This window comes from Pseudophryne corroboree, chromosome 6 (assembly GCF_028390025.1).
Source record: "Pseudophryne corroboree isolate aPseCor3 chromosome 6, aPseCor3.hap2, whole genome shotgun sequence".
In the NCBI taxonomy this organism is placed as follows: domain Eukaryota; kingdom Metazoa; phylum Chordata; class Amphibia; order Anura; family Myobatrachidae; genus Pseudophryne; species Pseudophryne corroboree.
In genome coordinates, this window is record NC_086449.1 from 524,913,670 (window position 1) to 524,939,332 (window position 25,663).

General features: G+C 46.2%; 1 protein-coding gene across 2 annotated transcripts in view; it reads left to right on the forward strand.

Moving 5' to 3' along the window:
* TBK1 (TANK binding kinase 1) overlaps positions 1-25,663 on the forward strand; it is a 150,417-nt gene that overhangs the window by 88,330 nt on the left and 36,424 nt on the right. For both annotated transcript variants that reach the window (XM_063927542.1, XM_063927541.1), the window contains 3 exons: positions 9,805-9,896; positions 20,269-20,370; positions 23,175-23,241. In XM_063927542.1, coding sequence (XP_063783612.1) covers positions 9,805-9,896; positions 20,269-20,370; positions 23,175-23,241 — 261 coding nt within the window. The remainder of the gene's footprint in view (positions 1-9,804; positions 9,897-20,268; positions 20,371-23,174; positions 23,242-25,663) is intronic.

Below are 25,663 nucleotides of genomic sequence, written 5' to 3' on the forward strand. Positions count from 1 at the left end.
ATTCCCCTTCTACACATTCTAGCTATACGGGACGTGTTAAAACTTCCTCTAGAGGACGCTGCTGCACAGCAGTCGTTTTTCTTAACACAGAACAAACTCTGTGTCACTTTCCCTGATTCTGCAGAGTTAGTTAAGTTTTAAGTTAGGCTGGAAAATTCCAGATATAAAATACCAAGTGTCAAAACGGTTCTTGCACACTTTCCCATTTTGCTCCTGAAAGCAGAAAAATCTGTGAAGAACCCCCGGCTGCTGACTTATCAGTCTCTCGCCTATCTAAAAAGGCGGTACTGCCAGCTCCGGGCTCCTTTACCATAAAGGACCCTGGGGATAGACTTCAGTGTAGTCTCTATTTTTCTATCTACACATCAGTGGGTATATCACAAAGACCGGTCATAGCGGGTTGCTGGATGTCTCATGCCATTCATACGTGGGCTACTCAAATTCAGGAGGGCCTCTCAGGTGATATGTCCCTGGTCACTATGGTGACTCTCCTAAAACACATTCAGGACACTGCACGCGTCCTGTGTGACTCTCTCAAGGAGATAGGCAATATTAATGCTAGGACCACTGCTATGGCAGTGTCGGCGTGCAGCTTTGTGGTTGCGTCAGTGGATAGAGGACGCAGTCCAAGCTCAGTGTAGAGTCTCTCCCTTTTTCAGGGGCTTGGCTCTTCGGGGTGGAATTGGATACGTGGATTTCTAAAGTTACTGCAGGGAAATCCAGGTTTCTCCACTCTTGGGCCCCGCTGGCTTGACGTTCCTACCCGGGACCGTCTACCCAGTCCTTTCGGTCTAATAGATTTAGATCTACGGCCAGAGGTGCCTCCAATGCGGCTAGAGGCACCAAAGGTAAAACAAGAAAACCAGCAATCGCAGGTTCTCAGGAGAGCACCAGTTCAGCTTCCACCAAGGCCTCAGCATGACGGTGCCGACCGACCCCGAGGGAATCTTGAGGTGGGAGTTCGGCTGTGTCACTTCAGCAGCATCTGGGAAAGCTCCTGCCAGGATACCTGGGTAAAGGAACTCATTTCTCAGAGCTGCAAGCTGGAGTTCGACAGCGCTCCTCCCCAATGATTTTTTCAAATCAAGCTTACCAGCTTTGGAGGATACACGTATTACTTTGCAACAGGCCATCCTCAAACTGCTCCAGTCCAAAGTCATTGTTCCAGTGCCACTGCAACAACAGGGAAAGAGTTATTGCTCCAACCTGTTTATGGTACCGAAACCGGACGGTTCGGTAAGGCCCATTTTGAATCTAAAATCCTTGAACCCTTACCTAAAGGTTTTCAACTTCAAGATGGGATACTTGCGAGCAGTGATTGCGGGCCTGGAAGAATGGGAGTTCATGGTCTCCCTGGATATAAAGGATGCCTTTCTTCATATCCCGATTTGGCCACCTCACCAGGCTTACCTGAAGTTTGCCCTGCTTGAACGATCACTACCAGTTCCAGGCACTACCCTTCGGCCTGTCCACAGCTGAGGGTGTTCACGAAGGTGATGGCGGAGATGATGTCCCTTATCTGGACGATCTCTTGATAAAAGCGAGATCCAGGGAGCTTTTATTGCTCCATATAGACCGCACTATCCATCTTCTGTAAATTGAGGATCCACCCATGGTGTGATAAAAGTCCCACCTGGAGCCAACTCAGAGGCTCCTGTTCCTGGGAATGTTGCTGGATACTAGGCCCAGAAAGTGTTCCCTTCAGAGGACAAAGCGAGAACACTTCAGGAGTTGATCAGAATGGTTCTCCGGCCTACTCGAATATCCATCCGTCTTTGCATAAGATTGTTGGGGAAAATGGTAGCCTCATACGAGTCGATCTAGTACGGAAGGTTCCATGCCAGAACATTTCAATTGGATCTCCTAAACAAGTGGTCCGGTTCACATCTTCAGATGCACCGGATAATACGGCTGTCATCTCAGGCCACGATTTCCCTCCTGTGCTAGCTACCAGTCCTCCAACCTACTGGAAGGTCAAAGTTTCGGGATTCAGGATTGGATCCTCCTCACAACAGATGCGAGTCTGAGAGGATGGGGAGCTGTCACCAAGGTGGCTCAGTTCCAGGGCAGGTGGTCAGCCCACGAAGCCCTCCTTCCGATCAACATTCTGGAACTTCGGCGATCTACAATGCTCTGATTCAGGCCTCTCCTCTACTCAGGGATCATGCGATCCAAGTTCAGTTGGACAACACTATGGCAGTGGCGTACATCAATCAGCAAGGAGGGACAAAAAGCAGGACCTGCATGCGAGAAGTGGGCAGAAAAAAAAATGCTAGAGCAATGTCTGCGATCTTCATTCCCGGAGTAGACAATTGGGAAGCGGACTTCCTGGGAACTGGGAAGCGGACATCCTGAGTCAGGTATTCCCAACCACGGTCCTCAAGGCACACCAACAGTGCAGGTTTTAGAGATATCCAGGCTGCAGCACAGATGGTTAAATCAAAATAACTGAGCTACTAATTAAGTCACCTGTGCTCAAGCCTGGATATCACTAAAACCTGCACTGTTGGTGTGCCTTGAGGACCGCGGTTGGGAATGCCTGTCCTGAGTAGTCACGATCTCCACCCGGGAGAGTGGAGGCTCAACCATCAGGTGTTTCAGCAGATCGACTGGTGGGGCTGCCCACAAATAGACATGATGGCTTCTCGACTCAACAAGAAGCTTCATTGGTATTGCTCCCGAACCAGGGACCCTCAGCTGAGGGCAGTAGATGCACTGATGTCGCCTTGTCCTTACCGGCTGGTCTACCTGTTTCCTCCGATTCCATTGCTCCCAAGGGTGCGAAAGCGAATCAGTAATCGGAGTCCAGACAATTCTGATTGCCCCAGATTGGCCACGGAGGGCGTGGTACGCGGATCTTCTGTACCTGTCCGTCGAAGAACCTTGGCCTCTGCCACTGAGAAGCGATCTTATTCAACCAGGACCGTTCATCTACCCTGACTTACAGCGACTGTGCTTGACGGCATGGAGGTTGAGCAGAACATCCTAGCTCAAAAGGGCCTTTCCAAAAAGGTTATTGCTATCATGGTTCAGACCAGGAAACCTGTGACGTCAAAACACTATCATCATATCTGGAGAAGATATGTCTCTTGGTGCGAGGAATGCACGTATCCGCCTGAGTAGTTCCACTTGGGACGTTTCCTGCAGGCTGGTGTGGATAACAGCTTATGACTGGGTTCCATTGAGGTACAGATTTCAGTTCTCTCATTTTTCTACCAGAAGAAGTTTCGTAGTGTTGCCAGAAGCTCAGACCTTCTTGCAGTGAGTACTTCACATATAACCTTTTGTGCCGCCCATGGCACCCTGGGATTTAAATGTAGTTTTGGAATTTCTACAGTCCTCCTGGTTTGAACATCTGATGGTGGAAGACAAGTCCCTCATGTGGAAGACAGTGATGTTACTGGCCCTTGATTCTGCTAGGCGTGTCTCAGAATTGGGGGCCTTATCGTGTAAAAGTCCTTTTACGAGGACAGAGCGGAGCTCAGGACTAGGCAGCAGTTCCTACTGAAGGTTATGTCTACGTTCCACTTGAATCAACCTATTGTGGTTCCGTCAAGTTCTGGCACTTCTGCTCCTCCGGAGGCATTGGATGCTGTGCGAGACTTGAAGATCTATGTCAAGAGAACGGCTTGGATCAGAAAGACGGATTCCTTGTTCGTGCTATATGATGCGCAGAAAAAGGGTTGCCCTGCTTCAAAGCAGTCCATTGCTTGTTGGCTTAGACTTACTATACAACAGGCCTATGTGTCGGCAGCCTTACCTGTTCCACAGTCTCTGAAGGCCCACTCTAAAAGATTGGTGGGGTCTTCCTGGGCGGCTGCCCGTGGAGTCTCTGCCTTGCAACTATGCCGAGCTGCTACCTGGTCGGAATAACACCTTTGTGAAGTTCTACAGGTTTCATACCCTGGCCAAAGAGGATACCCAGTTTGGGCAGGCGGTGCTTCAGGCGTCTCCACACATTCCTGCCCATTCTGGGAGCTTTGGGACGTCCCCATCATACTAATTCCCCAATATCCCTTATGGATGCTAGAGAGAATAGGATTTTAATTACCTACATGTAAAACCTTTTCTCGTAGTCCATAAGGTATATTGGGCGCCCACCTCAGTGCGTTGACTTTTCTGCAGGTTGCCTCTTATATGGTTAGCTGTTGCTGCTATTGTTACCTGCCGTTGCTGGTCGTTTTATATTATTGGTGTCCTGGTGTGAATCTCAAGTATGTCCTTTCTCCTTCGGGCACTATTTTACCTGTAACTGCCTGTGGGAGGGGCATAGAGGGGAGATGCCAGCACACCCAGTTGAAGAAATTTAAAGTGCACTGGCTCTTTTGGACCCCGTCTATACCCCATCGTACTAATTCCCCATTATCCCTTATGTATCCCTATCCCTTACTATCTGTGTAATTCCTTCTCTCGAAGTATGTCGTCTCCTCGGGCACAGTTTCTAGACTGAGTCTGGTCGGAGGGGCATAGAGGGAGGAGCCAGCCCACACTATTAAACTCTTAAAGTGCCATTGGCTCCTGGTGGACCCATCTATACCCATGGTACTAATATGGACCCCAGCATCCTCTACGGACTACGAGAAAAGGATTTACCGGTAGGTAATTAAAATCCTATTTTCTTCTACATTCCATAGGGGACACAAGCTTTCACAGTGGGTATAGGTAGTGAGTAAGGAGTCCGGGTAGCAAACAGTTAACTTTTTCCTCCCAGCAGCACAGGCCCCTCCGCTATACCCTGCCCCAGACAGGCCAATCTCAGTTTTGTGCTTGCAAGAGCCTTTACTTTTATTTCTTTGATTTAATTTTACTTTCCTTTCTGGGCAGCTCTAGGCACCCTACTCCCACTTCCCTTTGCGCTTTCCCTTCTCAGGCATCCCTCCAAAAGGGGGCCCCTTCTTCTCACGTCTCTATCACAGAGACGATGACCAGCCATTTTTCTCTCGGTTCTTTTCTCAGCATGTTTCCAGACAATTGCAAAGGGGTCCTGGTCTCCCTGTATATCTTCGTGCCAACTTGAGCTTGGATTGTTGAGCATTTACTGCCCTTATTTTGCATTGAATGTTTGTGTTGTTTATGCAGTTATTTAATACACTAGTGTTCATTGTTGCGGGTGCGGTTTCATACCCCCTCCTGTGAGACCCCACTTACTGGGCTACAAGCTGTCATATTCATTGCACTTACCCCTTAACTACACACCACTGTTTACAAAACCTGAGTGTGTAGACTGCCTTGGTTTTCTATGCCATGTCCTCCAAGAGCAAAACACGCAAGGAGGTGGACACCCCTGTGTTGCGGAACTGCAGGTCCTGTACCGATGTAGTTTCTCACCAGGCTCCGGATCACGAGGGTCTCCGTGTTCGGTGTTTCGCAGCTACACAGCAAGAGGGTCTGTTTGCCTCATCTGTTTGCCTCATAGTAGGTAGTTCTAATTTTCCAAGCACATTGCCTCCTTTTATCTACTTACCTGCTGTGCATCGGCCCAAATGAGTCTCCATGTCCGGTGGACACTCGCATTGCCTGCGTAGTCAAGAACACTACCCTCCATATTCCTAATATCTCTTAAGGATCTGACTGACAGAAAACTGGAATATTTCATTAAGGAAATTTATTCTCATGGCGCTGCTATTGTATGCATCCAGTCTTAGCGTCCGCTTGAGTGGCTAAGACCGTTGGGAGTTGGACAGAAGCCCTTGATGGTGGCCTGAGTTTGGGTGCTCACTGGAATGAGCTGTTATCTTTTGTGGTGCATATCAAGGTTTCGGCCTCCTATCCAGACGAGGCAGCAATAGACACTGGTATTCTAACCTCCAATGTGTCAGCATTCTCCGTGTCAACCAGAGAGCAGCCTTTCTCAAGGATCCATGGTTATCCCTTCAAGGGCTCCAAGCCCTGAGGTATGCAGCCCTGGTCTACCATACATCTGCCAGTAAGCCAGCTGACAAGACTGCCACTAGGATGGGATGGGCCTCTGCCTGGGGGCTGGCTTCTGCAGTTCTCTGACAACTGTATGGCGACCACATCTGCATGCCTGGGTGTGAGGTGTGGTCTCCCAAGACTACATCCTAACCTTTCGGGAGCAATCTCGAACACTATTTTTTTTTCACAGGTCTTTTGGTAGATTCAGGCAAAACAGAAGCTCTGCTAGAGTCCATTCACTTCCTACTGGCCTCCATGTTATTTTTTCTTGTTCACCTGTTTCGGAGAGGCATGGGTTTCTAAGCCAACCTCTTTTTGGTTCAGAAGCCAAATGGTTCCTTCCAGCCAATCCTCAACCTGAAGACCCTGAACAGGTACTTGCATGTCCCCAGGTTCTGCATGGAGTCTCTGCATTCCATCATTCTTGCACTGGAGTTGGGGGATTTTATGGTCTCTTTGGACATCCAGGATGCCTATTTACTTATTCCTATCTGCCTTGGTCACCAGCGCTTTCTCAGGTTTGCTATCTAGGAGGAACATTTTCAGTTTCGGGCATTGCCATTTGGTCTTTCCACGGCTCATTGTGTTTCTGTGAAAAGCCATGACAGCTCATTTGCGGTGCAGGGGTGTCAGGAATTAATTCTACCTTGTCTGGGCAGCCTACTTATCCTGGCCCATTCACCGGATACCCTTCAGCTCATGATAGATCTTTTCCAGTCCCACAGATGGCTCAACAATTGGAAGGCTCCATCTCAGGAGATGTTCCATCTGGGGTCCTTGCTGAATTCCAAAGTTAAGCGGGTCTTCTTCCATGCGGACAAGCTTTGGGACCTACAGGACAAGTGCAAGTTCTTACATCGCCACCGAGTGCAGATCCTAGGCTTTCTTGTCTCCACATTCGACATGGTGGAGTATGCTGAGTTTCACTCCCGGCCTCTACATAGCTGGAAGGTCTGACCCGGTGGAACACATCCCATCAGCAAATCGAGTCACAAATGATCATCCTCTCTTGGGGGGCTCGGAACTCACTCTTGTGATGGCTCTAGGGGTCCCACTTGGACAAGAGCCAACCCTTTTGGATTCAGGACTGGGTCCTTCTCAGCACTGACATCTGTCTTTGTGGGTCGGGAGCAGTAAACTGCATCTGAACTTCCAGTGTCAGAGGACGGCTCAGGATAGCCGGCTACTGATCATCATTCTGGAACTATGAGCGGTCTTCAGAGCTCTCTTCTCTAGCTTTGCCACTCCTTCAGCTTCGTCTAGTCCAGGTACAGACCAACAACACGACAGCCATTGCCTATATAAACCATCAGGGCACCACTCGCAGTCGCAGCGCCATGAAGGAGGTGAGTAGCATACTCATTTGGGCAGAGTGTCCTCTTCCAGCTAGGTCAGCGATTTTATCCCAAGAGTCCAAAATTGAGAGAAGTGCTTCACAAGCCACCAGGACATTCACTCGGGCGAATTGGCTCTGCATCCAGATGCATTTCAGCTACTTGACATCGACTTGATGGCGTCTCGGCACAACCACAAACTGCTGAGGTACTTCTCACACACTAGGGATCAAGGAGTTCTTCTGGTGGATGCCTTAGTGGTTCGGTGGCCTTTCCATCTCCGGTATATCTTTCCCCCAATCTCGCTGATTCCACGGGTCCTCCGCAGGTTGGAAGGCGGTACTGTGATCTTGGTATCTCCCGACTGAACACTACTAGCCTGACTCTCCCAATTCCTCTCCTTTTTACAGGAAGGTATGGATTTGGAGGTGCAGGTTTCAGCCCTTTCTGTCCTTTTCCAGAGACTGATTGTGCTGATGCCGGGGCTTTCCTACAGGGTGTCCTCAACGTATAGCACCCATTTGTCCTTCGGTGGCTCCATATAACTTGTCTATGGTGCTTTGGGCTCTACAATCGTCACCCTTTGAGCGTTTGGACTCTGTAGCCATTTGTTGGCTTTCGTGGAAGACTGTCTTCCTCCTTGCCATAGTGACGGCCCAGCGGGTGTCAGTCTTGTCCCTTTTTGTCCTCTATGTGATCTTTTTGTACTGTGTTTCCTCTGTCAGACTTCACTTGTCCCTTTTTGTCCTCCTATGAGTTTCACAAAAGGGCCTGGCCGGCTACAAAGCAGACCAGATGGCTCCGTTTGACCATCCACTGTGCTTACACCAGGTCGGTGTTAACTTCTTTGGCAGCTCACCATGGCACCTCTGCGAAGCAGCTTTGTAAGGTAGCCACATGGTCCTCTGCCTACACGTTTCTCAAGTTCTATTCTTTTGATACCTTTGCTTCTGCGGATGCAGCTTTCAGGCGAAGGGTTCCAGCGTAGCTCAGGAGCATCCCCTCCCCTTAGGGGAATAGCATTGGAATGTCCCGCTGTAAAAGCCTGTGTCTCCTTTGAAATGTAGGAAAAGATTAGATTTATGGTGGTCATTCCGAGTTGTTCGATCGTTGCCGATTTTCTCTATATTGCGATTAGTCGCTTACTGCGCATGCGCAAGGTTCGCAGAGCGCATGCGCTTAGTTATTTTACTCAAAAGTTAGGTATTTTACTCACGGCATAACGAGGATTTTTCATCGTTCTGGTGATCGGAGTGTGATTGACAGGAAGTGGGTGTTTCTGGGCGGAAACTGGCCGTTTTATGGGAGTGTGCGAAAAAACGCTGGCGTTTCTGGGAAAAACGCAGGAGTGTCTGAAGAAACGGGGGAGTGTCTGGGCGAACGCTGGGTGTGTTTGTGACGTCAAACCAGGAACGAAACTGACTGAACTGATCACAATGGCTGAGTAAGTCTGGAGCTACTCAGAAACTGCTAAGAAATTTCTATTCGCAAATCTGCTAATCTTTCGTTCGCAATTCTGCTAAGCTAAGATACACTCCCAGAGGGCGGCGGCCTAGCGTGTGCAATGCTGCTAAAAGCAGCTAGCGAGCGAACAATTCGGAATGAGGGCCTATATTCTTACCTGGTTAAATCTTTCTCTTCGAAGTCCATAGGGGAAACACTGCACCCACCCTGATGCACCTGGCCAGAGGGGTTTTGCTCGGCTCACGGTTCCTCTGTCCGCATCTTAACTTAATTGACCTGCCTGGGGCTGTGGGCGGAGAATAGGGGAGAAGGAGCCTTGGCTGCTGGTGGGAGAAAAAAAGTTAATTGTTTGGTGACCAGACTCCTTACTCACTACCTATGCCCACTGTAAAAGGCTGTATCCCCCTATGGCAGAGGTTCCCAAACTGTGTGCCGTGGCTCCCTGGGGTGCCTCGGGACACTTGCAGGGGTGCCCTGGGTCGGTGCTCCAGGACCAATTCAAATTTATTCATGGTCAATATAATAGTCAAAACCAGTGCTGGTGGCTGCCAGTCATAAAATATGTGGCCAAACAGAAGCAAATCTTGTCCCTCACCACACAACTGACCCGAAGGATGACATATAAACGCGATATACTTAATGTAATATTTCTTTCTAAATTTCTCAATAAGAAATTTTTGGCCTAGGGGTGCCATGAAAAAAATTCTGATATTGTAGGGCGCCGTGATTCAAAAAAGTTTGGAAACCACTGCCCTATGGACTTCAAAGATAAGGATTTAACCAGATAAGAACATACAGTAAATCTCCTTTTTCCGTTTAATTGACCTTCTTTATAGCATGGGTCTATAGCTTTAAAACAGATGCCTATTTCTTTTTGCATTCCTATTGTCAGCAACACTTTGTGACTAACGTATTTGTGATATTTAAACAGTGTGATTTGCTTGCTATATATTTGTATGTACTTCCCTAATTAGAAATTAAACTTAGAGCATTACAAAATACAAAATCTAGAATTATTTTGTGTTCTTACTATACAGTCACTATAATTGTATCCCACTATGATAAATGTATGTCTTTTTGTGTTTACCAGGCAGTAACTGGGGTTGTTTGCTACTACTGTAGAATTGCTTCATCTTTGCTACTCATGCAGGAGCTTATGCGAAAAGGAATATCTTGGCTTATGTAAGCATTTTTTTCTTTTGTGTGTTTAACAATGAAAAGAAGTTTATTTATTTTACTTTTACTTTAAACTACATGTTGTTTGGGTTGGGATTGATTTGCCGGCGTTTGGGATGCCGGCGGTCAGAATACGGATGATTGGAATCCCAACAGGGGAAGGTATGTATACTTCCCTCTCCACAGCCTAACCCTAACCTTCCCTGGAGGTGCCTAATCGTACCCACCCCTCACCGCAGCCTAACCCTAATCCCTTGGGTGCAGCCTAAAACTCCTTCCCAGCCTAAACCTAACCTTCCCTACCCTCTGCAGCTTACATGTCCTGCATCTTTGGCGATGGTCTTTCGGAATCCCAGCTGTCAGGATTCTGGCGCCAGGATAGTGACCCTATTCGGAATGCTGGTGTTGGCATTCCGAATAGTGTCGGGATTCCAGCGTCGGTATTCTGACTGCTGGGATCATGACCGGATCCCTGTTTGGTTACTAAATTAAATAAAAAAGAAAACCAAACACACTCCCACTTTAATCTCCCCAGCAGAACACTCAAAATTTAGCCAGTCAAAAAAGAAAAGTGGCTCATTATATTGGTGCATAAATAGTCCCTTACAGTGACTCTCCTTACAGTTTGCTAAATACTTATCTTTCTATAAAAAACATTCTCTTATTCCAAGGCGTTGTGATTCAAAAAAGTTTGGGAACCACTGATAGATATATTATACAGATTCATAACAACTCTGCCACTGGTGACAGGACCTATTTAAGCATGGTTTTCCTATGTTACATTTATGTATATTGAGAGACATAGATGATGTGGACTGAAACATAAAATGGATCAGGATACACAAATACATATACATTCAAGAAAGTGCCTTAAGTCAATTTACTAGTGCATTAAGAGAAGAGATTAAACATTTTTTCAAGACTGCACACTTCAAAAAGAATGGAGCTTTACCTCTGCAAAACATGGACTTGAAGATAAAAAAAATAAAGTGTAAAATAGAGCATTCTATACTGCTGTCAAATGAAAGTATAAAACCAATAAAAAAAAAACTAATTCGAAATTTTAAGTCGTACATACAGTGCCTTGCTAATTGGTTTTATACTTTCATTTGACAGCAGTATAGAATGCTCTATTTTACACTTTATTTTTTTTATCTTCAAGTCCATGTTTTGCAGAGGTAAAGCTCCATTCTTTTTGAAGTGTGCAGTCTTGAAAAAATGTTTAATCTCTTCTCTTAATGCACTAGTAAATTGACTTAAGGCACTTTCTTGAATGTATATGTATTTGTGTATCCTGATCCATTTTATGTTTCAGTCCACATCATCTATGCTAAAGTATTCACACCCCTTGGCTTTTTACCTATTTTGTTACATTACAACCTGTAATTTAATTTTTTTTTTAATCTGAATTTTATGCGATGGATATGCACAAAATAGTCTAAGTTGGTGAAGTGAAATGAGAATTTTTTTTTATAAAAAATAATTTTTATAAATAAAAATTTGAAAATTGGCATGTGCAGATGTATTCACCCCCTTTGCTATGAAGCCCCTCAAAAGTTCTGGTGCAACCAGTTACCTGCAGAAGTCACATAATTAGTGAAATTAAGTCCACCTGTGTGCAATCTAAGTGTCACATGATCTGTAAGTATAAACACCTTTTCTGGAAGGTCCCAAAGGCTGCAACACTACTAAGCAAGAGGCATCGCACCATGAAGACCAAGTAGCTCTCCAAACAAGTCAGGGACAAAGTTGTTGAGAAGTACAAGTCAGAGGTTGGTTTAAAAAAAATATCCAAATCTTTGATGATCCACCGGAGCACCATCAAATCCATCATCTTCAAATCGAAAGAACATGGTCCCACAACAAACCTGCCAAGAGAGGGCCTCCACCAAAACTCACAGACTGGGCAAGGAGGGCATTAATCAGAGAGGCAGCACAGAGACCAAAGGTAACCCTGAAGGAGCTGCAGAGTTCCACAGCAGAGACTGGTGTATCTGCGCATGTGACCACAATAAGCCGTACACTCCATAGAGCTGGGCTTTATGGAAGAGTGGCCAGAAAAAAGCCATTACTTAGTTTTAAAAATAAGAAGGCATGTTTTGAGTTTGCCAAAAGGCATGTGGACGACTTCCCAAATGTATGGAGCAAGGTGTTCTGGTCAGATGAGACTAAAATTACACTTTTCGGCCACCAAGGAAAACGCTATATCTGGCGCAAACCCAACACATCCCATCACCCCAAGAACACCATCCCTGCAGTGAAACATGGTGGTGGCAGCATCATGCTGAGGGGATGTTTTTCAGCAGCAGTAACTGGGAAACTGTTTCAAGTCGAGGGAAAGATGAATGGTGCTAAATACAGGGATATTCTTGAGCAAAGGAGCCTGTCATCACAGATACTACATCTATCCTGGAATACGCCTAGAAGTCCGCCTACGATCTCTAACGGGGAACTTGTTGCTGTCCGAGAAAGGAGTACAGGATCAAGCTTACCAACAGGACTGCAATCGTCCAGAAGCAATCAAAGGTCATTCCACCTCACTCCATATGGACCAAACAATTCCTAACAAGTGGTATTTATATCCCCTGGACTGTGGCATTTCTTCCAAGGATTACAAATAGGAGACTGTGTCTGGCTTCCTTATGTGGTAATATACCAAACAATTTACTGTGCTGTGTTTGCCCGTTTTTGTTCACATCTATACTAATTTTTATCCAGTAATTTATATGTCATTTGCTAGTTGCAACTAGATCTTTTAAGGTTAACAAATAAAAAAGATATATTGTTTTATATCCAGTTTTTAGCGCTGTATATTTTCTCCTTTACACTAATTTCTTAGGGGCTAACTATCCCTTGAACAGCTGCTTCAGGTCAAACACCTTATTTTTAAGCACCGGGCCTTTTACTTTGGTAAACCTTCCTTGCATATTCTTGAGCAAAACCTGTTTCATTCTGCCTGTGATTTGAGACTGGGACGGAGGTTCACCTTCCAGCAGGACAATGACCCGAAGCATACTGCTGAAGCAACACTCGAGTGGTTTAAGGGGAAACATTTAAATGTGTTGGAATGGCCTAGTGACTAGTCAAAGCCCAGATCTCAGTCCAATTGAGAATCTGTGGTCAGACTTGAAAATTGCAGTTCACAAGCGGAAACCATCCAAAATTAAGGAGCTGGAGCAGTTTTGCCTTGAGGAATGGGAAAAAATCCCAGTGGCAAGATGTGGCAAGCTCATAGAGACTTTTCCAAAGCGACTTGCAGCTGTAATTGGTGCAAAAGGTGGCTCTACAAAGTACTGACTTTAGGGGGGTGAATAGTTATGCACGCTGAAGTTTTCTGTTATTTTGTCCTATTTGTTGTTTGCTTCACAAATAAATAAAAAAAAACCTCTTCAAAGTTGTAGGCATGTTCTGTGAATGAAATGATGCAAACATTCAAAGGGGGGAATTCATATGTTTGAAAAGTCAGTTGGGAGTCTGTTTTTTCTGTCTTTTAGATAGGAAAAAACACACCCAACTGACTTTTCAAACAATTGAATATCCCCCAAAAAATCTATTTTAATTCCAGGTTGTGAGGCAACAAAACATGAAAAATGCAAAGGGGGGTGAATACTTTAACAAGGGACTGTATTAAAAAAAAAAAAAAAAACCGAGAAGACAATGTACAACAACACTGAAATAAAAATAATTTTAAGTAAATATTTTTATTGTGCATTTATACATAGATATCTAACGGTGCATACACACGGTGAGATTCGGACTAAACCCGATTCTCACTATTCGACAGGGGCTAGGTCGGTATCACAAGCACATAGTGAGTGTGCTTGCGATACTATGTGCGATTTTGACTAAGTGTCAATTTTGACTACCTCTTCTATAGAGATAGTCAAAATTGACTTGCCTGCACAGTATCTATTCTTGCGATGCCGACCGCGCATCAGGATCGCAAGGTGACTTTCACCTTGCGATCTGTACTAACTTTTCTTACGATTTTTACTATATAGTCAAAATGGTAAGAAAATATCTCACCGTGTGTACACACCATTAGCTACTATGCCTGAATGTTACAAATTGTTTTGGGGGGGGTAAAAGGTTAAATGCCAAATCAGGATTGAGTAAAGTGATAGCAGGTAAAAAGGCCAGTGGAATTGGAGTTCAGCTGCCCATTGACCAACCATAAAACACTTATTCAAAGAAGACTTATTTTTAAATATTGAGGGAAGTATTGCAGTGCTGGGATAACGTTTCCTTTAAATGATGCTGTGCATACATACGTTGTTCAACCTGTGAGCCAAACGACAGGTCACAGTCCAGTTGTGGTCACTTTCAGTGTCCCCAGGGCGTCGTGGAGCATCTGGAAGGTAACCTCATACACAAGCCAAAAGGGTATTTATAAACAGGCCTAATAGTGAACGTGTTGGCTTTTATAGTATCATTATCAAGCAACGTGGTAGTTTTGATGATACATCGGCAACAGCTTTGGGCCAGTTGCTTTATATCAGAGAGTGTTTGACCTGCAATTTTTTTCTTTTTTGCATACTTTATTGAAATGATTAACATGGGGTAATAGGAAAATACGGTACACAATATATAGTGCGGAAGAGACTGACAGACATAACTCAATAGGTACCTATTCATTTTTATTTTAATTGCTGTACTGTAGATCCATGCTTATTTATATATTTTTTGGTTTGTTTATTTAAGCTTATAAAGTACATTTGAGAGTATAAAAAAATAAGATTTTACTTACCAGTAAATCTATTTCTCGTAGTCCGTAGAGGATGCTGGGGACTCCGTAAGGACCATTGGGAATAGACGGGCTCCGCAGGAGATAGGGCACTTTAAGAAAGCTTTGGATTCTGGGTGTGCACTGGCTCCTCCCTCTATGTCCCTCCTCCAGACTAGAGAAACTGTGCCCAGAGGAGATGAACAGTACGAGGAAAGGATTTTTGTAAATCTAAGGGTAAGATTCATACCAGCCACACCAATCACACCGTATTACTTGTGATAAACTACCCAGCTAACAGTATGAATAATAACATAGCTTCGGTTCAAACCCGATCAACTATAACATAACCCTTATGTAAGCAATAAATATATACAAGTCTTGCAGAAGAAGTCCGCACTTGGGACGGGCGCCCAGCATCCTCTACGGACTACGAGAAATAGATTTACCGGTAAGTAAAATCTTATTTTCTCTAACGTCCTAGAGGATGCTGGGGACTCCGTAAGGACCATGGGGATTATACCAAAACTCCCAAACGGGCGGGAGAGTGCGGATGACTCTGCAGCACCGATTGAGCAAACAGGAGGTCCTCCTCAGCCAGGGTATCAAACTTATAGAACTTTGCAAAGGTGTTTGACCCGACCAAGTAGCAGCTCGGCACAGTTGTAGTGCCGAGACCCCTCGGGCAGCCGCCCAAGAAGAGCCCACCTTCCTAGTGGAATGGGCCTTAACCGATTTAGGCAATGGCAATCCTGCCGAAGAATGCGCCTGCTGAATCGTGTTACAGATCCAGCGAGCAATCGTCTGCTTTGAAGCAGGAGCGCCAACCTTGTTGGCCGCATACAGAACAAACAGAGCTTCGGTCTTCCTGATCCTAGCCGTTCTGGTCACATAAATCTTCAAAGCCCTGACCACATCCAGGGACTCGGAATCCTCCAAGTCCCGTGTAGCCACAGGCACGACAATAGGTTGGTTCATATGAAAAGATGAGACCACCTTGGGCAGAAATTGAGGACGAGTCCTCAACTCTGCCCTATCCACATGAAAAATCAGGTATGGGCTTTTATATGATAAAGCCGCCAATTCCGAAACCCGCCTTGCAGAAGCTAAGGCCAACAACATGACCACTTTCCAAGTGAGGTATTTCAACTCTACTGTTTTGAGTGGTTCAAACCAAGCTGACTTGAGGAAACTTAATACCACGTTAAGGTCCCAAGGCGCCACCGGAGGTACAAAGGTAGGCTGAATATGCAGCACACCCTTCACAAAAGTCTGTAATTCAGGAAGAGAAGCCAATTCTCTTTGAAAGAAAATGGATAAGACCGAAATTTGAACCTTTATGGACCCTAATTTTAGGCCCAAATTCGCTCCCGTTTGAAGGAAGTGAAGCAGACGGCCCAACTGGAACTCCTCCGTAGGTTCAGTTCTGGCCTCACACCAGGAAACATATTTTCGCCATATACGGTGATAATGTTTCAACGTCACGTCCTTCCTAGCCTTGATCAGGGTAGGAATGACCTCCGGAATCCCTTTTTCCGCTAGGATCCGGTGTTCAACCGCCATGCCGTCAAACGCAGCCGCGGTAAGTCTTGGAACAGACAGGGCCCCTGCTGCAGCAGGTCCTGCCTTAGAGGAAGAGGCCACGGATCTTCTGTGAGCAACTCTTGCAGATCCGGATACCAAGTCCTCCTTGGCCAATCTGGAACAATGAGCATTGTTCTGACCCTTCTTATTCTTATTATCCTCAACACCTTGGGTATGAGAGGTAGAGGAGGAAACACATAGACCGATCTGAACACCCAAGGTGTCACCAGAGCGTCTACCGCAACCGCCTGAGGGTCTCTTGACCTGGCGCAATACCTCTTTAGCTTTTTGTTGAGGTGGGACGCCATCATGTCTATCTGAGGCAGTCCCCACCGATCCGTGATCTGTGTGAAGACTTCTTGATGAAGTCCCCACTCTCCCGGATGCAGGTCGTGCCTGCTGAGAAAGTCCGCCTCCCAGTTGTCCACCCCCGGGATGAACACTGCTGATAGTGCGCTTACATGGCCTTCCGCCCAGCGTAGAATCCTGGTCGCCTCTGCCACGGCCACTCTGCTCCTTGTGCCGCCTTGACGGTTTACATGAGCCACTGCCGTGACATTGTCTGACTGAATCAGAACCGGTTTGTGCCGCCTGGCGTAGGGCGTTGTATATGGCCCTCAACTCCAGGACATTGATGTGGAGACCAGTCTCTAGGCTTGACCAGAGACCCTGGAAATTTCTTCCTAGTGCGACAGCTCCCCAACCTCGGAGGCTCGCGTCCGGGGTCACCAGGATCCAGTCCTAAATGCCGAACCTGCGACCCTCCAGGAGGTGAGCACTGCGCAGCCACCACAGGAGAGACACCCTGGCCCTGGGAGACAGGGTGATCCGTTTTTGCATGTGTAGATGGGACCCGGACCATTTGTCCAACAGGTCCCATTGAAAGGTCCTTGCATGGAACCTGCCGAAGGGGATGGCCTCGTATGAAGCCACCATCTTCCCCAGAACCCTCGTGCAATGATGCACTGAAACCTTTTTTGGCTTCAATAGGTTCCTGACCAGAGCTACGAGCTCCTGAGCCTTCTCCACCGGAAGAAAAACTCTTTTTTGGTCTGTGTCTAGAATCAGGCCCAAAAAGGGCAGACGCGTTGCAGGGACTAGCTGGGATTTCGGTAAATTGAGAATCCAGTCGTGCCTCTGCAACGTCTTCACGGACAGAGACACGCTGTCCAGCAACTTCTCCCGAGATCTCGCCTTTATGAGGAGACCGTCCAAGTACGGGATAATTGTGACGCCCTGCCTGCGCAGGAGCACCATCATTTCCGCCATTACCTTGGTGAAAATTCTCGGGGCTGTGGAAAGACCAAACGGCAACGTCTGAAATTGGTAGTGACCGTCCTGTACTGCAAATCTCAGGAACGCCTGGTGAGGAGGGAAAATGGGAACATGAAGGTACGCATCCTTTATGTCCAGGGACACCATCCAATCCCCTCCCTCCAGGCTGGCGATGACTGCTCTGAGCGACTCCATTTTGAACTTGAACCTCTTCAAGTACAGGTTCAGGGATTTCAGATTTAAAATGGGTCTGACCGAACCGTCCGGTTTCGGTACCACAAACAGGGATAAATAATAACCCTCTCCTTGCTGGAGATGAGGAACTTTGACTATCACCTGTTGAATGTACAATTTGTGAATTGCAGCTAACACCAGCTCCCTCTCCGACGGGGAAGCCGGCAGAGCTGATTTGAAAAACCGGCAAGGAGGCATGTCTTCGAATTCCAGTCTGTATCCCTGGGAAACAATCTCTATTGCCCAGGGATCCACCTGTGAGAGAACCCAGACGCTGTTGAACAGACGAAGACGTGCCCCCACTTGATCTGACCCCCTCCCCCTCCCGGAAAGCCCCAGCGTCATGCGGTGGACTTTGCGGAAGTAGGGGAGGACTTCTGCTCTTGGGAACTAGCCGAGTGCAGCTTTTTTCCCTTGCCTTTACCTCTGGCAACAAAGGACGATACTCGTACCTTCTTGCTTTTATTGGAACGAAAGGACTGCATTTGATAATGCGGTACCTTCTTAGCATGCTGCGGGGGAACATAAGGTAAAAAATTTGATTTACCGGCCGTAGCAGTAGAGACAAGGTCCGAGAGGCCTTCTCCAAACAACTCCTCCCCCTTTTAAGGCAATGACTCCATATGCCGCTTTGAGTCGGCGTCTCCCGTCCACTGTCGGGTCCACAAGAGTCGCCTAGCAGAAATAGACATAGCGTTTATTCTGGAGCTTAGTAAACAAATGTCTCTCTGAGCATCCCTCATATACAAGGCAGCATCTCTAATATGCTCAATGGTCATTAGAATGCTATCCCTATCTAAGGTGTCAATCTCCGTAGATAAGGAGTCTGCCCATGCCACGACAGCACTACAAACCCAGGCCGACGCCATGGCCGGTCTAACGATAGTTCCTGAATGTGTGTAAATGTGCTTCATGGTAATTTCCTGCTTGCGATCAGCAGGATCCTTGAGGGAAGCAGTATCCGGAGAAGGCAGTGCCACCTTCTTGGATAAGCGTGTCAGTGCCTTGTCTACTTTAGGCGAAGATTCCCATCGTATCCTATCCTTCTGTGGAAAAGGATACGCCATAAGAATCCTTTTGGGAACATGTAGTCTCCTATCCGGAGACTCCCAAGCCTTTTCGCACGATTCGCTTAGCTCAAATGAGGACGGAAACGTGACCTCAGGCTTTTTCCCTTTATACATGTGAACCCTCGTGTCAGGGACAGGGGGTTCCTCAGTGATATGCAAAACCTCTTTTATGGCAATAATCCTGTATCGAATACCCTTTGCCACCTTCGGCTGTAATTTTGCATCCTCATAGTCGACACTAGAGTCAGTATCTGTGTCGGTATCTGTGTCAGCGACCTGGGATATGGGGCGCTTTTGAGACCCTGAAAGTCCTGGCGCCACAGGGACAGGCACGGACTGGCTACCTGACTGATCCCTAGCTTCAGCTTTGTCTAATCTTTTATGCAGGAGATTTACATTTGCATTTAAGACATTCAGCATATCCACCCAGTCCGGTGTGTAAGCGAGCCTTCCTCGTCAAACATGTCGACACACACGTACCGACACACTTCATACACACAGGGAAACTCTTTTCTGAAGACAGTATCCCCTTTAAGGCCCTTTGGAGAGAGAGAGTATGCCAGCACACACCCCAGCACAATGACCCTGGAGACCAACACAAAATGTTTTTCCCCAGCAGCGCTGTATAATATCTTATCCGCCAATTATGTGCCCCCCCCCCCTCTCTTTTAAACAACACTTCACCGTGTGTAAGCAGGGGAGAGTCCGGGGAGCTTCCTCTTAGCGTTCTGTGGAGAGAAAAATAGCGCTGGTGAGTGCTGAGGGAGAAGCCCCTCCCCCTCGGCGGCGGGCTTCGGTCCCGCTCAAATTTGTGTCAAAATGGCGGGGGCTCTTTTATATACATGTACAGTGCCCAGCTGTACATGTATATATCTTTTTGCCATGTTTTGAGGTGTTATTATTGCTGCCCAGGGCGCCCCCCCCTGCGCCCTGCACCCATACAGTGACCGGAGTGTGTGAGGTGTGTGGAGCAATGACGCACAGCTGCGGTGCTGTGCGTTACCTCAGTGAAGCCGCTGAAGGCTTCTGCTGCCTGAGACGTCTTCTTGCTTCTGTTCTTCTGGCTCTGTGAGGAGAACGGCGGCGTGGCTCCGGGGGTGGACGCCCAGGACGAACCTGTGTTCACCCCCTCTGGAGCTAATGGTGTCCAGTAGCCGAGGAAGCAGATCCTATCATTTAAGTAGGTCTGCTCCTCTCTCCCCAGTCCCTCGATGCAGGGAACCTGATAGAAAAATCCAAACAAAAATGCTTTCTAATGCAAAGAACTCAGGAGAGCTCCCTGCAGTGCACCCATCTTCCTCTGGGCACAGTGTAAAACTAACTGAGGTCTGGAGGAGGGACATAAAGGGAGGAGCCAGTGCACACCCAGAATCCAAAGCTTTCTTAAAGTGCCCTATCTCCTGCGGAGCCCGTCTATTCCCCATGGTCCTTACGGAGTCCCCAGCGTCCTCTAGGACGTTAGAGAAAAATCTAATACTTTTTTTGTCTTTAGTGAAGTAATGAAGGATGAATATAATGAAACTGTTCACAAGAATACTGAAGTCACTCTCAAATTTAACTTCTGCAACAGAACCATAGAAAAAGACCTGAAAACGTAAGTTCTGGAATCATCATGGCAGCATTGATCTGTCATTAGGCTTCCTATTATTGCTGTACATCGCTATTCTCCAACAAAATAAACTTGTTAGGTATTTATTATGTCTACAGCATGTGACTGCCCATCAAAATGCACCTCAAAATTCATCATCCTGATATCACTTCATGAAGCAACTGTGTCATGTTAGCTTTTCATTTAGGGATCGGTGAGAACTACAGTAGGTTACTGAGCACTTTGCATGCATTAGATCTGCGGCCAAACTGTCTTGATTTCACCAGTTTAAAGTGCTGTGAAACATAGTGTGTGGTATAAATGTTGCACACTAAGCAATAAGGTGAGTGCTTCCCAGCTTTACGTTCAGTTCTGAACTTGGAGCACAATAAACACATTGGAAAACAAATCCTAAGACATAGGGGGTCATTCTGACCCGTTCGCTCGCTGCTTTTTAACGCAGCCGAGCAAACGGGTCCCTACTGCGCATGCGCCGGTGAAGGCCGTAGCAGGCATGCGATACCCTCTGCCTCATTGACAGGCAGAGGCGGTCGCTGGGCGGGAGGGGGCGGAACGGCGGAGTTTGGCCACCGTTTCGTGGGTGCTGTCCGGCCAACGCAGGTGTGGCTGGACCGAAAGGGGGGCGTGCCGCAGCCGCTCCGTGATGTCACACGCAGCCGCTGCGGGCTGGGGAGCGATGAGTGGCTCCTGGCCAGCACGCTAAAGCTGTGCTGGTCAGGAGCTACTCTCGCCGCTGTGTGATGCCTTTGCACTTCTGTGGGGAGGGGCTGGACTGACATGCGGGGCGGACTAGCCCTGTGCTGGGCGTCACCCCGCATGTCAGGGAAGATGATCGTAGCTGCTAAATTTAGCACAGCTACGATCAACTCGGAATGACCCCCATAGTGAGTAACATTTCTGACCAGAAAATGTGCGGAAGATCGGTGCAATCTAGTCATGACTATCTGAATGTCAGCTTCATGCATAGCTGCCTTTCTCCATTTTGCTTGTTCACGATCACCCAGTTTCTGGGTTTGCTGGTTCCCATAGAAATGGTCACACAAGCAAAAGTTCTTTACTGAAGGGTGATCCCCACTATCACTCTTGGACTATCCGTAGATAAATATGTTGCCTTATTTATGTTTTAAGTTAAGAGAGTAATGCTGAGTACACACTGGCCGATATATTGGGCATTCTATTGAACAACCGATATATCACTGCCCCGTCGGCCAGTCTGTACCAACGATATGTCTGTAAACGCGTGGGCTCTGCTGCACACACGATGACCAATATATCTGCAGATATTTTGATACATCATTGTGTGTGTACGGGCTTTCAACCGACCGCCCGTACACATGCTGTAGCAGCCGGCGGTGATTGACAGCTGAACTGGGCGGGCGCATGCAAATGCCCGCCGAGTTCGTGACGTCAGTCACGACGGATCGGGCAGTGTGTATGCACAACACACTGCCCAATCCGGCTATAAATATATCTGCAGATCCACTGATCTGCAGATATATCTACAAGTGTGTAGCCAGGGTAAGGGGTATTGTGGCTGTCTTTACTCCATGAAAATGATAGGCTCAGTATTGCATCCAATACACTTTCAGCGCTGGATACACTAAACTGCCAGGTCTGGAAGGAGTAAACTGTGATTGGGGTCTCAGTCCACGCCATCTTGTTGTGCTAACCTACAGATAGGTGCATGTCATTACCAAGAAGGAAGCAATGGCTTTATGCCTCCTCTTTAACCAGTTTAGTAAATTACATTTACAGACTTATCTTATTGCATGCCAGGGTCATTATCCTCATTAGTGTCCAAAAGGCAAGTCATTTGGGAATGCCAACAGCTGACATACTGTATTGTCACAGGGACAGCATAAACATGCCTAACGTGGATGTGGAACAGCAGGGTGTGAAATCATGTATTTCGTTTGATCAAGTCTGAGCAACGACAAGCATGATTACGGACACCTGCCAGCCTGCTGTTTAAAATGGTTTCAGACACGAGAGAGTGCTCCTGACTGTGAACTAGTTGCCCAAGTGACAGACCAGGGGTGTGGCTACTGTTAGGGGTCCTGTATCAATGGTGTCTGGAGAATTTACACTTTATATGCTAAGAACTGCTCTGAACTATTCTGTAACCTGTGACGGGTGCGGTTCATCAAATCGACAGTGTCTAGGTCGACAATGTTTACGTCGACCACTATAGGTCGACATGGATGGAAGGTCGGCAGGGTTTCTAGGTCGACATGTGCTAGGTCGACAGGTCTAAAGGTCGACATGAGGATTTTTTTTTTTTTTTTGTGTCGTTTTCTTCGTACAGTGACCGGGATCCCAAATTAGTGCACCGCGTCCACTCGCATGGTGCCTTCGCTTCGCTCGGCACACTTTACCGTTCCAATCGTAGTCCACGTGGATCGTTAAGTATGAAAAAATTCAAAAAAAGAAAAGAAATGTGAAAAACTCATGTCGACCTTTAGACCTGTCGACCTAGCACATGTCGACCTAGAAACCCTGTCGACCTTCCATCCATGTCGACCTATAGTGGTCGACCTAAACATTGTCGACCTAGACACTGTCGATCTTCAACCAGATCCCCCTGTGACTTGCTGATAATTGCTTATGTACAGTTGAGAATTGCCTACCTGTGAGATATAAACCTGCAGTGTGGAACTTATACCCGGTGTGTGTGGTCCTTGTCACAGTATGTTCTGCAGGTCTCTATAGTGCCAATCTTTCTTTACCGTGAGTAGAAAAATAAAACCTAATCCTTTTCACAGTTAATGGCTTGTCTTGTGCTATTGCAGATATGAACATATGATTCAGATGAGCGTGGAATCCGAAATCTATGAAATACATTCCAAGCTGCTCCGGGTGAGTGTTTCCTATCATTGGCTTCCATGCTTGCCTGCTTATGTATAAAACTAGAGATTATTCTTAGACTGCCGACAACTTTATGTAAGGAAAAGATGGCATGTACACTTGCTGAATATAAATCATTCTACTCCCGACTCCACGTCATTAAATGTGAAGAATGTGATACTGCACCTAGCTTTTTTATATTTTAATGTTAATGCCTTTTGTTTTACTTTATTTATAGGCCTTATTTCAGTGTTTTCAAAGATATATATCCATTTTCTTAACCACTTAACTGACAAATGTTTTTCCCCAAACCCGCTCAGAAATTGTAGTTTTTTTTTAAATGTAATAATGTTTAAGAAGTTTTTTGTTATATTTAAATACTTTTATTTGTATTTTTTTAGATATACCTAGTGGGTGAAATGTCGGGCGCCCCTCCCCCAAAAATTATTTTTATAGGGCAGCATAAACACCCCCTAGTCCTGATGGCAGTCCCTCTTCATCCCGGTACAGCCCCTCCCCTCGCCATATTGCAGAGATGGCACTTTAGTTCCTATTACAGTCTCACCATTTTTGGTTCGCTCGCAAGACATTCTTGGGCACGATTTTGGAAGTGATGTTGGCGGTCATGGACTGCGACATCGCTTCCAGGGGGCGCTGCAGCAGGAGGAAGTCCATTCAGATTTCCCCCATACACGGGGCACACATCTGAACTTGCCGGCCATATGTGATGCAACCAAGCCAGGTAACGGACTCCTGGCTGTGGCCGCATCACATACAGGAGTGCCAGGCAAGTGGTTTATGTGTAATATTATATGTATGTCTCCTCTGTGATCTCACTCAATAATGTTTTGCCAGCTCTTTTTTGACATAATCAGACCTTCACCGTTTTTTTTTTATTTATTGTTTTGCTAACAGTCTAATCAAATTGCAGCAAATATGTATTGTTCAGTACTGATATTTTTTTACATCTTGGTTTAACTGCAAAGTAATAGACTATAATAGCTGTAATAGCAGCCTTATGATGAAGAGAAGCGATGTACCCCAGAGAGATTTGCAAAAAATAGTATTTCAAATATATGCCTTTCTTTCCTTTCCTTTTTCTCAACATTTTTTGTTTGCTAGACATTTCTGAAAACAGAAACTTGACTTTTATATTTGTGCTCCAACTTGATGACATGCTTTAAAAAACTAATAAATGTCAGTCGTATTATACTTACAGTACAAATAAATTCAGTCGTGGTAGCAAGGTCAAATAAATGGGCTCAGTGTAACCTCTAAGGAAGCAGGATATAGGTTTGAGTTTATTTTCCCTCTTTTAATCTTTATTTTCTTGATTTGGCTTTTCAGATACCTGACAAGTAGGGGTGGGATCTGTGCTATATTTGCTTCCTTCAACTGTGTCCCTTTTCAAGGGATGTCCCTTGCTCCCTCCTGCCACTCTCCCATTCCCTGTAAGGAATAAAATGAAGCGTGCCCTGCTACAGTTTTGCTATTTGGCCATGCTAAAACTGTTGCAGGGCGTGCTGGGATGTGTAGTTCAACAACAGCTGGAGGGCTGAAGCTGAGCTAGAGAGACAAAAGGGAGACTGCACTTCACCTGAAGGTCAAGTGCACCTCTTTCTTTCTCTGTTCCATGTTTTTCATGTGTAAATCAGTTTATGTGCTGCTGTTTTCTTATGCAGGACTTTCCCAGTTTCCATCAGTGACTTATGAGTCATCCAAACCCCCCTGCTGTCCCTCTGACCAATTGGAGAACACCTAACAATAATAATAATAATAATATTTACATAGTACTTTACCTGGGGATGTTCTTGTCATCCATAAATATCCATGTGCCCAAATTGGACTTGCATCTAAGCTTTGGGTGTTTGCAAAGGTGATGGACACCTTTTTTCATGATAATTTATGGATGATCTTATGATCAATACTCCAGGGATGCTAGAAGTCCATGTTCGGACCACTTTGCGATAGCTACCACATCACAACTGGATTGTAAATTCCCTAAAAGCATGTCTGACTCCTGTTGCAAATTAACTAATATTGTCCCACACTGCTCTGCATTTAATTTTTAGCCCAAGAATTGTTTTTCATCCGGTTTAGGCATGGATGGTGTCACTAGTGACTCCCTTCAAGACAGTTCATTAGATTATAAAGGTAATTGGTTTCATGGAAGTACCCTGCAGACAGAGCTGGTGCTTGTTCGGACAGGGCTCAAGGACTTGCATTGAAAACGGGGCTATTAAAAAGTTTGTTTTTTAGGGCTTTTATAGGGTACTAGTATTTCTTGCTGGATGACCTTCAGAATGAATCTGGCCTCAGGTCTGTGACGGTAAAGGCCTTGGCACTGTCGAACCTTGTCCAGAAATTCCTGCTGTATATTCCTGAAGTGATCACCTTCTTCCTTTGAGGGAATAACTCATGGGGTATCTCCTCA